At 50.6% G+C, this 14,985-nt stretch overlaps 4 protein-coding genes across 4 annotated transcripts; 3 read left to right on the top strand and 1 right to left on the bottom strand.

Moving 5' to 3' along the window:
- Positions 1-1,002: 1,002 nt before the first annotated feature.
- Positions 1,003-4,607, bottom strand: N7516_008184 (putative PAB1 binding protein (Pbp1); the record flags this gene model as incomplete). The annotated part of the gene is made up of 5 exons (XM_057220903.1): positions 1,003-1,208; positions 1,262-3,598; positions 3,656-3,929; positions 3,982-4,171; positions 4,450-4,607. The coding sequence occupies 5 exons, from the start codon at positions 4,605-4,607 to the stop codon at positions 1,003-1,005; spliced, it is 3,165 nt and encodes a 1,054-aa protein (XP_057071175.1).
- A 2,512-nt stretch (positions 4,608-7,119) lies between these two features.
- N7516_008183 (formin-mediated actin nucleation enhancer) lies at positions 7,120-10,319 on the top strand (the record flags this gene model as incomplete). Its single annotated transcript, XM_057220902.1, has 3 exons — positions 7,120-7,290; positions 7,360-9,150; positions 9,210-10,319. 3 exons carry the CDS (start codon positions 7,120-7,122, stop codon positions 10,317-10,319), a joined length of 3,072 nt encoding a protein of 1,023 aa, XP_057071174.1.
- An 853-nt stretch (positions 10,320-11,172) lies between these two features.
- N7516_008182 (putative GPI anchored protein) lies at positions 11,173-12,574 on the top strand (the record flags this gene model as incomplete). Its single annotated transcript, XM_057220901.1, has 2 exons — positions 11,173-11,686; positions 11,955-12,574. 2 exons carry the CDS (start codon positions 11,173-11,175, stop codon positions 12,572-12,574), a joined length of 1,134 nt encoding a protein of 377 aa, XP_057071173.1.
- A 355-nt stretch (positions 12,575-12,929) lies between these two features.
- On the top strand, positions 12,930-14,188 carry N7516_008181 (putative mitochondrial 2-oxodicarboxylate carrier protein; the record flags this gene model as incomplete). Its single annotated transcript, XM_057220900.1, has 5 exons — positions 12,930-13,004; positions 13,114-13,124; positions 13,229-13,258; positions 13,327-13,413; positions 13,474-14,188. The coding sequence occupies 5 exons, from the start codon at positions 12,930-12,932 to the stop codon at positions 14,186-14,188; spliced, it is 918 nt and encodes a 305-aa protein (XP_057071172.1).
- Between the last annotated feature and the right edge of the window lie 797 nt (positions 14,189-14,985).

Here is a 14,985-nt window from a genome sequence, read left to right as displayed (position 1 = left end):
GGAATACAAGAATAGTTGGCCGCTTGTGCAGCCTGAGTACATCTTTTTGAATGTATTTTTATATTTCTTTCTTTGTATTTCCCCCTCACTGGTGTTATAGCTAGACTGGAGTAGACGAAAACAGCTTGGAGTGTGCAAAACGACTTCTCTATAGACAAACTTTGATTTACACATTGATTGAGGAAATTTTCATATAATCATTTCATTGCCAGGTCGCCGTGGGTCCGCTGGAGCTATCTGTACTGTCAAGTTCAGGCATCTTCAACCACAACTCACCCACTCCTCCACTCCCTCCCCCAAAACCGATCACCTCCATTCACATCACCATCCAAACAATCGTCTCCATTCTCAGACACAACCCATTGCAGGCCTCGCTTCCCTCCATGGAAGGTACAAAGGGCAGTGAGCCCACCAAGGGAGCGCACCGACCTCCAACCAAACAACAAAGGACGAAGGGGCAGAGATAAACGGGGAAAAAAAAAATAGAAACAAGATAAGAGAAACCAGAAGGAAGAGAATATCTTAGGTAAAAGAGAAACCCTCAAGACTCCAACTCGATGGTGACGCATGTGGAAATGTTGTGCACTAGGTAGGCATACGACGATGAGCTAGGTTGGATATCAAGTGCTCGATTTCAATGGGGCCATCGCCTAGAGATTTAGTTTTCATGTACACCACCAGATCGAGATCCGGAGAATAGATAGGCACAACTGGTAGATCAATCTGCCATGTCTGATCATAAGGTTAATGGATTTTTCCCAACACCACAAGACTGTTCACTCACCGAGCAAGTCCTGAGACGACATGAGGTTCACCGCAGAATTCAAATGTTTGAAGACCGCGTCGATGACGGGGAAACAAATGAAGACACGGCCATGGAAGAGTAACCGGGGTATTTGAGTTGGCGGTTGCCAATAATGCAGAGCACAGACAAGTCACAGCTAAGCGATAAGATGTGGCATCACTCGAGGGGACCGCTCACGGCTTCATGATTCACGTAGTTCATTTTCCTTCATCCGTTGCCTCGGCCGGGTGGGAAGCTCCAGGGGTTGTTGCTGGGGTATTAACAGACATCTGGGGTGGCATTTGAGGCATTTGGTTGAAGCCATTGCTGGGGGTCCGATGCTGGTTAGGTGGGAAATGATGCGATTGATGAGGACTTGAGGAAAAGTGAGGCTGCTGTGGGTAGTTGCCACGGTTGGGAGGCACTGGGTTGGTTAAAAACTGGAGATGCTTGATGGGGGACTGTAGCCACACTCACTATGTCCCGACTGCTGAGGATATCCAGGTTGGCCAGGCATAAACATTATTGATTGGGGAGGCTGTCCAGATTGCGAGTTCTGGTGCATCATCATCGGCGCACCTCGGCTCGGGCTTGGGTACCCACTGTGCGGCTGAGGTGTATGTTGGGGATAGGCATGACCCGGGTTGGGGGAGTACATGGGCATCTGTCCGTTATACGGAGTCATGCCTTGCGGAACTCCCATGTAGGGTCCATTCGAGGCCTGCTGCGCCATCATAGGAGCGCCATTCACAAACTGAGGACCACCACCCTGGAAAGGTCTCATGTGGCCGGGTTGGGGCCCACCGTAAAACTGCGGAACTTGTTGGGGGAAGGAAAGCTGGGCATGGGGAGCCATAGGGGACGGGTATCCATGTTGCATTCGCGGGGACGGGAAAACCTGAGAGTTTGACGCGGACAACTGCATGCGGTGATGATCATCCGCATGGGAGGGGCCATGGGGGCCCTGGGAGTGAAGACCATGGGGTCCATTCGAAGGGCCAGAAGATGGCGGCATCGCTGGATTACCCTGGTGGAAGGGGAAGGGCATCTGATGCTGCTGGGGAATATTGGGGTTGTTGGAGACGGAGCGACCCTGGGGCGATACCGTCGGCACGCCGACAGGCTGTTTAAACATCTGATCGTACGTCTTATCTTCGGTGCCCTCCGCAAAGTCCCAAGTTGGCAAAGTCTTGTAGGGCGGCGGGATACCTCCATTCAACACAATCAACCTCTCGGCAGACTCGGCGTTTTCTTTCTTCATGCGCTTGATGGGATTGAACTGGTCGCTTATTGAGGGACGTTCAGAGATAGGGAGTGGCTTCCTTGGGCCAAAGAATGCAGTCGGTGTTGTGGCGCGCGACACAGAGCGGTTGCGAGAGAAAGGTCGCGGGCTTGCAGCAGCTCCCGAGGTACCAGGAGTGAAAGTGCTTGCTGCGGGGTTTGGCTTGAATTCCATAGCTTTAACATTGAACTTGGGTCCTGCGGAAGACCCGGCCTGCGATTTGACAGGGCTGGTAATTCTCTGCTGCTCGCTGGCAGGACCAGTTGGGGGTCCACGGGCATCTTGAATCGGAAGTGGAGTTGGAACAGGTCCCATTCCCGCGCCCTTTCGTTGCTGCAAATTGTCCGCTAGTCGATGACTGAGCATGCCAACACCAGGACGTCCCGGTGGAACGACTTGCTGAGGGTATCTTCCACCAGCACCCGCGAGAGGCCCGGTGGGAGGATAGCCCTGACGAGTACGATTGTAGTTCTGACGATCAGCGGGTGCGGATGGGGGCACAGCTCCAGTAGGTCCAGCACCACGAGCAGGTGGCTGTTGTTCCATGGGAGGTGTGGTAACCTTCGTGGTCTTGTCGTCTCCCTGCTGCAGCGCTCGTTGCATGATTGCTTCCTGCTTTATCCGGTCCTTAGCTAGGATAGGAACAAGGTCTTTCGGCACCGGAGTCGAGAGTTTGAAGCTCTTGGAAAACTTCATCAGCTCGTTGAGTTTCATGGTTCGGTCATATGAGGCTTGGTTGCGACGGCGCTCCTGCATCTTGATTTTCTCGCTATTTGCGAACTGACGGAAATGATCCAGCACCTCTACCTCCACGTTTGCGGTCGCATTTTCAGGTGCAGCTCGCTTTGCAGCCGGTGTACCAGATGCAGTAGATACTGCAGGTGTCACACCCTTGCCCAAGGCACTCTTTTCCTCGGTATCTGTCGTGGGTTGCAGCGATGCGACCAGCTCAGCTTGCTGTTCTGAGGGTGCAGCTTCCTTCGCCACAGTTTGAGAGGGAATTGGGATAGGAGCAGTGGGGACCGGCGAAGCAACAGGTTGTTCGGTGGGTACACTGGGAGTCACAGCAGGCTGGGGAGCTGCCTGGCGGCGTCCAGGGGGCATGTACTTGTTTGGCTGCCCGGAAAGCAGGGGAGGGAAGGCTTTGTCTTCGCGGCGAACACCGCTGTACTTGTCTTCTTCGTCTTGGTCGCCAGTATCTGGTGCTACAAGGCCACGCTCCTCCCGCATGTGGGAGTTGTCCACATCCTGTCCCTCGATCTCACGGGCGATCCGAGCTGCCTCCGCCTGCTTCTGTTTATAGTTGGGATCCGAACGATCAAGGCGAGTGGTGTAGATGTTCTCATCATAGTTGGTCTTGGCACCGAAAAGACGCTCATTTGCCTCAAACTGGTCCCATCCCGCAGAAGTGTTGCTCGTTTCAAGTGACATATCAATGTCAGTCTCGGCAGGTTCCCAGCGCTGCAAGGTACGCTCGCGCATGGCTAGGTTTCCGGAGATATCACTGTCAGTTCTGAAACCTTGAGAAGCACCTGTGGTCTAGATTAGTACATACACAAACGGATCTGACTAAACAAAGGAAGCAGTACCGTTTGGTTCCTTGGCTGAAACTTCGGCCGTGGTAACATTTGGCACGGCAATGTCGGCGACATCCCTAATATCGAACGTCATGGCATGCTCGGGCGCAGAGCCTATGTACGGAGTTGCGACATCGCTGACACCGTTTGTCCGGGGCTGGCCCTCTCGTGAGGTTCGCTGGACCATCTTGAGCAGGAACGAAAGTTCGTTGGGCTCCATGGTCGAGGAAGAGAAGATACCAGTAAACTTCTCTCCGGTCTTAGTGGTAATGGTGGTGTGTAGTCCCTAGGTAGCAGTTTAGAATTAATCGACAGTATGGTGGTGCGACTTGGCTTACAATGAAGCTGGCGAATAAGAAAACAAGACGGTCATGAGCATGGCTATCAGGGGTGTTTGACTCCTTTTGGTTGGGTCTCGGGGACCCAGACTGTTTCTGGTGGGTCATGTTGCCGTTCGATGAAGTGTATGAAGATCGTTGGGTGATGGGGTTGGTCCCTTGGGTCCAGGCCTTGTGGGAGTTTGTGCGCCTATGCAGTAGAACATGCTTGCGTTAGCGGTAACTGGTCGCAAAACAGAGGATGACAATACATCTCCACGATCGAATCCGATGACTTCAATTGGCTCTTGTTGGCGCACAACTCGATGCAAGCCTGCAACAGAGCTCATCGGCTCAAAGGCGCGTGCACGAGTTCAATCGCCAATAAGACAAGGGAAGGGCACGATAAGAACAAAGGGGAGTTTTCGAAGGCCGCAGAACATGGAAATACACAATAAAATGTTGTTTAGAAGGAAGAGCCGAACATACCGTTGTCCGCCATCGACGGGACTGCCCGACTGTCGTCGGTTGTCGGACCCCTTGGTGCTGTTACTGGATCTCAGAGTGGATCGGCCGGGGTTGGGGGCGCCCGCGCTGGCATTGCCAGACGCGTTGTTGGCCGGCACAGAGTTGATAGCAGAAGCCATTGATTGACTTTGATGTCAGTCAGGGCAAGCTTGCGTCGTGGAACTTCGCACGGCGGAAAGCCGCGAGGATGAGGCACGATGCCACAACACACCGCCTGCACAAACAGGACTTGGGGGGGAAAGTGAGGGGGGAAGGATAAGCAACCACCACACAACGGAGATACCGGAATGTCAATGGCAGGAAAATAAAGAAGAATGGAAGGGGACAGAAGGATTCAAAAATAGAGGAAAGAGAAATGGGCTTGTCGCAAGTTGATGGGGGAAGGTGACTGGAGAGAGAAGTCACGCGTATGGTATTGTATTTGTGTGTTACACCCTTTTTCTTTTTTTTTTTCTTTCTTTTTTTGTTTCGTTTTTTTTTTTTTTTTTTTAAGGCGTTGTGAGTGCAGATGTCCCAATAGGAATATTATTGTTAATCTCACAAAGGAATAATATGTACTATTCTTATAAGTATTCTATGCTCTTGGACCTCCAACCCTAGGAATAAATAGGCCAATTGCCAATGTTACCGACAGAGTACGGGTCAGGCTGAGGTAGCTCCGTCCATACTATTGACCCCTCATAGAGTTTAAGACCATATTAACCATAATATAGAATGATAACATTTGTGCGATATAGGGTCAGAACCCATCAACCCATTAAGATATATATGTATTCATTTCCGATGCATAAGGGAACTACCAATAGAAACAAGTAAACCCGCATGAGTACACACATGTATCCATACATCATCTTGTACGATCAACTGCATTATCGGCCATTCACGTCCCAAGGACTTGTGTCATTATTCAGATCATAATAGGTGATATTTACTTTGTGCGCTGCTCTTGGTTGCCACCTTCTAGGATACCTAGGTATGTATATACACACTACCTCCAGATGTCATATCTGAGGTCATAGGTCCCGACCTCGGGAGGTCACTTCACTATACATAGCTGGTTCCATGGAAACTTCCTCCGGTGGGGCTTTCCTATTTTAGCTACCGCTATATAGGTAGGTAGGTAGAACCTTGAAGTAGATTATAGTGACCAGCGAGGTCTCCTGCAGAGGGGTCCGATATATATATATATATATCGCTACACAATTGGACTTGCCATTGATGTTATGATCTTTTGGCTGAGTGGTGAAATTATCTTATGTAAACAACCAATGCCCCGGGGCTCCAGGTGTGTCTACATGTAGGTACCTAGGTACCTCCATACAATTTAGGGTCATGTGTTGTAACTTCAATATTCCCACCTTGAAAGGCTTCCTTGGGCAACATCAGGAGCCACCTGGATGAAGCAGTTCGTGCAGTGGATCATCGGTTGAGCCACACCATTCAGATCGCCGATCTATATATGTTAAAGTAGTTCAAGAAACAACTAACTAACTAATCAAGTGGCTATGGATACTAGATGCATTCGACATTCGAGTGGTAGTCAGCGCTCTTGGATTTAGCAAATCAATCCAATGCGTAAGCCGTGATAGGCACCCATTGTGGGTTTTATTCGCCAGTTTCGCTGCTGTCCTTGTCGGGCCAGCTATTTCCTGCACCATCATGGCATCATCTTCACCGTAGGTTTCAGACTGTATCAACTCTAACCTAGCTTTAATCCTGCCACACTTCGTACATGAAACATTAGCTAACTAACTAGTTAACTATATCGAAATGAGGCTCAAACTCCAAGCGACAATACCCCGATTTAATAGGGCCTGATAACTTTAGTTCACACATATCTCAATCCTTGCATTGTATTGGTTCTGTAATGGCATTGCTGAAGTCTCCTTCCATGGTTGTTCGAGACAGGAATGGGGTTAGGCGTTACATTGGTTGGGCTGCCGTATTTTGGGCTAGCAGGGTTGTTCGTCCTGTACTTGGTGGGCCTGATACTCATCCTCCTATAGAGAAGAGAGCAATGAATTCTATACGAAAGATCTGAGTAAGTAGTGCAAAAATACAATAGTAACCGAAATAGTAACTTAACCTAACCGTCCTACAAAGACAAGTATAAATAGAGCCGGAGTGGAGCTCAAGTGGAACAATCGAAAGGGACAAAGGCAAGGAAGGGCCTTATCAATCGGGTACTTATCAGTGGATGCGGTGAGGGATGAGCCCAGTTGTCCCTTTTATGTTCTATTGTATGTTGTTGTATGTTGTATGTTCGATGTAGTATTATTATGTTGAAAGTACCAATAATATAAGCATGTGACTATATGGCATCAAATTGGAGGTCAATACAAAGTACATACATATGGATACATATACCTAATGTACCAACTACTGCGGCCCTGAGTCTCGAGTAACGCGTTGCCCCGGTCCCTTGTACATCATTACAAGGCTATACAGTATTTATGGTATTTCTGGTATTGGTGGGATAATTTGTTGCTGATCATCGGTTCGGGTGCGGTAAGGCGCCAAATTGACAGGAGGCTGGGCATCATCTTCACACATGCTTGGCACACTCGCTCGCTTCTGGCCTATTTCTCGCTTTCTGTTCTCACTACCTCGGTCATCTGGCCTATCGTACTTATGCAGTCCCCAGGCGTTTCAAGAACCCAGTTCCCCTATCCTGAACATTTGGACCACCAGACATCCCCCGAACGACCCTCGGGGTCTGGCAGTGCCGACACATCCATGGCTTCCCAACAGTCCGGCCGCAGTTCCTCCGCCTCGTCTCGATCCCAGTCCAGCAAGAATCAGGTAAGTCTCTCGCTGCCTGTCAATGGTCTACATTCCGATGGCTAATGAATGTTTTCCCCCACCGCACAGCCTGATAAGCAAATATCCCAAATCGAAAAGAGTGTCACGCACCTCTTGGTTGCGACAAAACAACTCCTCGAAACCTTGACCCAATGGTCTCGGAAGCAAGCATCGGAGAATGACGTGTCAGATGTATATGTTCGATTGGGCTATGAATTTAACTTGGCTTGTCGGGCCTTCAGTGCCATCGGAGTCGACACCTCAGACCTCGGTCCCGTACCAGACCTCCTCCGCACCATACTTGAAGACACTCTTAGTCAAGATGCATCTTCCCAGAGCCTCGATAGATACCTCCCCCGAATTCGAGATATAATTATCAACTTGTTAAAAGGGCTGAAGAAGAAGCAAGCTCGCTTAAGGTCCCGGCACCAGCGCGAAGATGGCCGGCCCGCACCAGGACGGCAAGCCAGTGCGGGAAGCATCGCTAACGGGCAGGCAATTGGTCAGCTGTATGATGATGCTGCAGCATCCACCATGCCGTCGACATCCCAGTCTCCAAGAAGATCGAATCGACGATACGGCAGTGGTGGATCGCTGGAGGATCAACCCGCCATTGCTCGAACCTCCTCGGCACCTTCGACAACTGAACCGCGCATGGCAAACCACGCTGAAAGAGAATCATCGCGACGAGAGGCTCAACAAATGCTGTCTCAACCTACCCCCTTCGATAATGACACAACCCCTCGAGCAAACACATCCAATACCACAGCGCCTCCAACATATATTACACCCGCCGGGTTCAGTGCGCCTCCGCCTCCGCCTCCGCCAAAGGAGGATGACGCATTGGGGGCTTTACAAAGAAGTGGAGAGCTTGAGCGACGTGCCTCGCGTCGATTCTCCGCTTATCAAATTCAGAAACATCTGGGCACATCTACCAACGGTGTTCCTGTCCTCCCTACCCAGAACTCCCCCATCCCCAATCGCGGTCGTGATGTCCGCGAATCCTTGAATGCAGTCCGTCTGCGGGGCTCATTTACTCATACAAGACAACGATCCAACAACCGCTTACAGGAAGCCGCCAAGGGTGCGCAAGCTCCCCCACCTGCAAATATTCCGGATGTCGTGGAAGAAGAACGCACTCCCCCATCGGCCGCGCCTCCATTAGAGCCACAAGGAATCGATATCGTACCATCTGAGGTGCCCACAGAAGCGCATGTTCATAACGAGAAAGACGATACCGTGGAATCTGCGATTGTTCCTCCCCCGATCATTCCACAACCCCAGGAGAAGCCAACACTTGAAGACGCTTTTGAGCCCGCAAAACCAGCACCCCAGACCCCGAAGGCAGACTCCTTTGGACCGTCCACCGAGATCGCAACACCTCTATCGGCTATTCAATTTGCTACTGAGCAACCCTCACCAGGAAAGGAGCTGACGCTGTTCCTGCAATATAAAAGCAAAATTAAGAAGTATGTGCTCCCAGATGGTATTGCAGAGCTCACCATTGGGCGCCTGCAGCTCGCTTTTATTGAAAAGTTTGCGTGGAATACCCACGACAATGGCGTTGATTTGCCAGAAATTTATATCCAAGACCCAATCTCAGGCATCCGACATGAACTAGAAGATCTTGCCGACGTCAAAGATCGGTGTGTGTTGGTGCTTAACGTTGACAACCTTGATGAGGTCAAGAAGCATTTCGATGACAGCCTTGGAAGTGTGCGCCTCCTAGTTGAAGGCGTGAAAGAAACGCTTTCTGGCCAAGGAAATGTCATCCAGCGGGTTTCGGATCGCCAGCTTGAAGCTGCGAAAGAAATCGCTCGCTTGGCTGCTGCTCCTCCAGCCACCTCTGGTCCGGCTGCAGTTGGGGGAGTTCCAAGGCATCGATTGCCGGTAGTGGATCTCAAATTGCCGAGCTTCAGAGCTTGCGTCGTGACTTGGCTGTCCTGCGTCAGACCTACTCCAACTTTACTGCCGATATCACCGGTTCTATGAGCGCAGTCCGTGCTAAGGCAAGCAAGGTGAAGACCGCTGCTGACGATGTTGCCACTCCCTCTTATGAAGGTGATGCTGGCCGTGCTCGCGTCAATACTGGAAAGAAGGAACTTGCAGGTGAATCGGAGCGACTGGTCGCCCGCGTCGATGATCTCCAAGATTTGGTTGAGGACCTTCGGAAGGATGTCGTGACCCGCGGTGTTCGTCCTCTCCCAAGACAATTGGAGGGAGTCAGCCGCGATATTAGCATGGTCATGAAAGAAATTAAGAAAATGCAGGACTTCCTGGGTCGCGAGAAACCCATCTGGACCAAGATTTGGGAGAAGGAGCTACAGCTGGTTTGCGAAGAACGAGACCAGCTTACCATGCAGGAAGACCTCGCTGCCGACCTGCAAGACGATCTCGAGAAGGCAACTCAAACCTTCGCCCTGGTGGAGCAAGCTACGAAGGAGCAGGTGTTGACAAATACAACCGGTAGCACCGCTGTCCGCGCCCCATCCAGGACTCTTGGAATCGACCCAACTGTTGATCCCATGAAAGCCAAGGACGGTGTCCTAGGCGAAGTCAGAGCTTTGCAACCCAACCACGAAGGTCGACTCGAGGCCATCGAGCGAGCCGAGAAAGCACGTAAGAAGGAGCTTGAGACTCGGCGAATCGGTCTTTTCCAGAAGGAACTGGGTGCATTTGTCGACGAAGGCAAATTGAAGAAGAGCGGTGGTTTCGAGGAGACTGAGCGCCTCCGTACTGCGAAGGACGAACGCATCCGCAAGGAAGTTTGGGATAGACAGCAGGCCCGCAATGCCGAGATGGAGAAGGCAGAGGCAGAAGCCGCTGCTGCGCAGGCAGCAGAACAAAGCAACGAGGGTGGTGGTGGTGATGATGACGAGAAAGAAGGTGAAAAGGAGGCCACTCCGGAGGACACAGACGAGGTAGAGAAGGTGGAAGAGCCCAAATCGCCATCTTCCGACACGGGGAAGCCACTGCCCAAGGCACCAGAGGAGGAAGACAACGCCACCTCCGAACAGCCCTCTGCTTGATCCTCTATTGATACACGGATGTTCATCCATCCTCCATCCCATCCTCTATCTGATCATCCTCGACCCTACGAAATCTCATCCCGAACATCCCATAGCCAAGGGGAAGTGAAATTGGATTTACGCGTTTATTATTTTTTTTTTATTGCATTTGACATCGCACTGGGGCCTTGGTTTTGTTCATGTCATTTCCTTTGATACCTTTTGGCGTGTTTCCTGTGCGAGGCCCCTTGTGTCATTTACTGACGATACCCTGCCATACTGTGTGGTTTCCCACTAGCATCTGGTCTTTGATTTTGCGAATGATATGAGCACATTTGAAGTTGTGTTGGGATGTTCTTGTTTGGTTTTGGAGTAGTAATAGTTGGAAGTAGTCTCCTGATATCGTACTACGTAGACTAATATAGAGCCAGAATAATCCCCAAATACTCGAATCAACTAATATAGGTATTCCATCTAACTATTCTGTACTGGGTGCTCCGTACCTTGACCTTGACCTGTCTATCCTGCAAGCTAATGCGTAGCGGTGTGCGCCTCCTGCATCCTGTCCCCAACCACCTCATGCAGCTTTATAGGAAGCCCAATGCGCCATTAGTTTATTCCTAGATTGACAAGGATATTTCCCCGAAAATTCGTCAAACTCGACTTAAGTTGGATGTTAAGGGACAAAAGAATATATATTTGCACCATTGCACCCACCCAAACCCAAGTTGAAATTTGATCCCCAACCAACTCATCCGCAGCCCTTGTTAGTGAAACAAACATCTGAAACAGCTACCCAACTACAAGAACGCCTCCAACCCGACTATTTCCACTAGTCTCAACCTAAACAAACTCGAGATCTATTCTGGTCGCCATGCTCAGCGGCAGCATGCAGCTCCTCCACGCCCTCACCATACTCTGCTCACTGTGCAAGTTTCCAACACTGGTCTCAGCAGAAAATACAAATAGCTCCGTGGATCTAGAATCCAAAGTGGCCGAGATTTCTCCGCCATTGCCAGCGAACCTCATCCTCCAGCGCAATGCCGCTATAACATCCAAGCTCGCAGCAGGACCAGCCATCGGCGTGAAGAAAATGAGTGACGACGAAGGCGAGAAATTCTTCCTCGATTACTGGGGTTTTGGGGATGACTTTTCGTCTGGTAACATATCTGAGCGAAACCTCTCCGATGATGACGGATTTTCCCCAGCATCCTTTGTGGCCCAATCATACCCATTCGGGCCATCTTATTCCTTGGGCACAGATGGGGAAAGTGAGGTCCTTCCCCGGGAAAATAGTAACAGCGTCATCAATCTGTTTGAGAAACGAGACTTCAAGTGCCCGGCTGGGACAACGGCGTGCGTATCCATCGGTCGATCCGATCGCTGTTGTGGGTCCGGGGAGACATGCCAGATCGTCGCTGATACGGGGCACGGCAACGTGGGCTGTTGTCCTAGATGGAAGAATTGCTCTGGGATGATTGGGTCGTGCCAGAGTGGGTATACGGCTTGCTCGCAGGCTCTGGGGGGTGGATGTTGTATCCCGGGGTATGATTGTGTTGAAGGAGGATGTGAGTGGGATCCTTTTTTCCCTTCTCTCTTTCCCATATTGTCATCGGAAATTGGGAGTATGGGGGATTTTACTAATTGTTCTACTAGGTGCATACATCACTGTTATTACGGTGTCTGTTCATTCGACCGTGGTGTTGTCTACTGTGACCTACTCGACCAAACCACAGGATACTACTCCCACTTCCACTTCCTGCTCTTCCTTGACAACCTCTCTCGACAGCAGCAAGTCCACAACAAACGATGGCTTGGCACCGCCAGCACGACCTACGAACCTATCAACAGTAACTAGTGTTACCCACGGCAGCGATGTCTGCCCAACTGGTTTCTACGCCTGCTCGGCCGTCTACCAAGGTGGCTGCTGCCGCACCGGAAGAGACTGTGATACGACCTCATGTCCGATCACATCTTCGACGACCATAATATCAGATGGTGTGACGATTGTAGTGCCCGTCGCGACAACAACGCAATACCCTGGTGGAAACCGGTGTGCTCAGGGCTGGTTTCACTGTGCTGACACTGTGGGTGGAGGATGCTGTCCCATGGGGTTTGCCTGTGGTGCTAGCTGTACGGCAAGGGACATTGCGTTTGGGACGACTATCGCCAAGGAACAAGCCACCGCGACTAGGGGAGCTGGTGTGATGCACCGGGTTAACAAAATGATGTTGGGGATGATGCTGGGCATGGGTGTGGGAGTTTGGATATTATGAAAAAAACACGAAGATATGATATAGACGAATAGGAACTGATGAGAATAAACCTGCAAACAGTTCGGAATGTGAATTTTATAGAAGCTCTCCCCACGGGGGTTTAGTAATCGGGTTAAACGTACAGGCGCAGGCGGAGTCTTACCGGTTACTGCACTCGGACCTGATCACCGAATCTCGCCGACACCGGTATCCTCCGCTTTTCTCACTTCTTCTTTCTCCAACCCTCGTTCTTTTTCAGGTATTGTGAGTTAATATGTGATTTGATCGCAAAAAGTGTGCTTTTTGATCACTTTCGCGATCCCAACATTGTCCATTTATGGTCCCATACTAACATCCCACACCTCAAGCCGCCATCATGTCCGAAACTCCCCAGGCACCCCTCCCCTTCGTCTACCAGTTCGCCGCCGGTGCGGTGGCTGGTGTCTCAGAGGTATGTCTCTCTTGCTTTTGCTCTGAAAAGCGATTCCGACTTGATTCGTTGTGTTGGAACCCCCCACGAGGTGCTCTGGTGACTAACGCGTCTCTCCCCGCACGAACAGATCCTGATCATGTACGGCTCCCCACTCCCTTTCCTTGGTCGCATGGCTACCTTTATTGGAGATATGCTTGGTATAGTGTGAAAATCGGACCCAATTGACGATGTGTGACTCGCAGGTACCCTCTGGACGTGCTCAAGACTCGAATGTAAGCAAGCCGCCGGTCGCAATAAACACCGACCTCGTATGACTCGAGCTAATGATATCCGCCTACAGTCAGCTCCAGACCGGACCCCCTGTTCCTGGTGTCGATCACTACAATGGCATGTTCGACTGCTTCCGCAAGATTGTTAAGAACGAGGGGTATGTCATCACCCCAGCGAAGAAGCCACGGCTCTCTCTCTAACGTGTGACAACGCATAGTGCTTCCCGTCTATACCGTGGTATCTCCGCACCCATCCTGATGGAGGCACCTAAGCGTGCGACCAAATTCGCCGCCAACGACAGCTGGGGCACTTTCTACCGCAACCTGTTCGGTGTCGATAAGCAGACCCAAAGCCTGGCCACTTTGACCGGAGCCACAGCCGGAGCAACTGAAGCCTTCGTGGTGGTTCCTTTCGAGCTAGTGAAGATCCGTCTGCAGGATAAGGCCCAGGCCCACAAGTACAACGGCATGTTCGACGTTGTGAAGAAGATCGTGGCCGCAGAAGGCCCGCTGGCAATGTACAACGGCCTTGAGTCGACCATGTGGCGCCACGTCCTGTGGAACGCAGGTTACTTCGGCTGTATCTTCCAGGTTCGCGCGCAGCTGCCTGCCGTCGAGCCCGGCAACAAGAACCAGCAGACCCGCAACGACTTGATTGCTGGTACCGTTGGTGGTATCACCGGTACTCTCCTCAACACTCCCATGGACGTTGTCAAGTCTCGCATCCAGAACACTTCCAAGGTTCCCGGCCAGGTCGCCAAGTACAACTGGGCCTGGCCTGCTCTGGGCACCGTTATGAAGGAGGAGGGCTTCGCTGCCCTGTACAAGGGCTTCACGCCTAAGGTCCTTCGTCTCGGCCCTGGCGGTGGTATCCTGCTTGTTGTTTACACCGGTGTCATGGATTTCTTCCGCAACATGCGCGATCAAAAGTAAATTGATCGTGCTTGTTGAGGTTGAATGTTTGATAGCGAAAATGTTTCCCAAAAAGCAAGAATGGCCATTCGCCCCTGACCCTGACCTCTTTGCCCCGATACCCTCTTCCACTATCCTTTTTACCTTGGATTCAGAGTTGACAGAACATGTGGAGGAAGTTGTGTTTTATGGTTTCTTGTCTTTCTATACTACCCTCTCTGCATTATACAATACATAGAGAACGGCCACTAGATGGACATAACGAAATAAAACAGTAAATTCATGTTTTCAATCAAAATTTATATTTTCTTCCTATCTATACTGAGATATTCGTACCCTCTCCTTTATTTGATTTTCCCCTTCGCCTATCCGTTCTTAATAGTAGTATCCAACCCCTTCTTGATATCTCGATCGATATCTGAAATAGCATGCCCCGGCGGTATAACAGGTGTGTTGTGAACTGAAAGATGAGGAGGTGGGTTATCCAGTGCGCGAATATCATCACCGCCGGCGGGCCTTGCGTTGAATATTGTGGTATTGGCAGAGCGATACCGCCGTTGGAAGTAATCGTAGCATTTCTCCGCGATTCTACCTAGAATATATCCAACGATCCGAGTACTGGATTCGAGAATCTCACGAACTGATTGCACTCTTGCTTATCTGATGCCATCAAAGCGAAGTTGATATACCTAGGTGTATTGAAATGGATATAGAGGCAGACTTAGCTGAATAAAGATTGCAGAGAGAAAGAATAAAACAGACCTCGTTATTGAACCTTGGAAAGTCTCAAGGATAAACCAAATCAGCCTAAGTGTTAT

The sequence above is a fragment of the Penicillium verrucosum genome (genome assembly GCF_028828655.1).
Source record: "Penicillium verrucosum strain IBT 35672 chromosome Unknown utg000003l_segment0_segment0, whole genome shotgun sequence".
Lineage (NCBI taxonomy): Eukaryota > Fungi > Ascomycota > Eurotiomycetes > Eurotiales > Aspergillaceae > Penicillium > Penicillium verrucosum.
The sequence above is the reverse complement of the archived record's forward strand: the minus strand, read 5'-3'. Positions and strand labels throughout refer to the sequence as shown.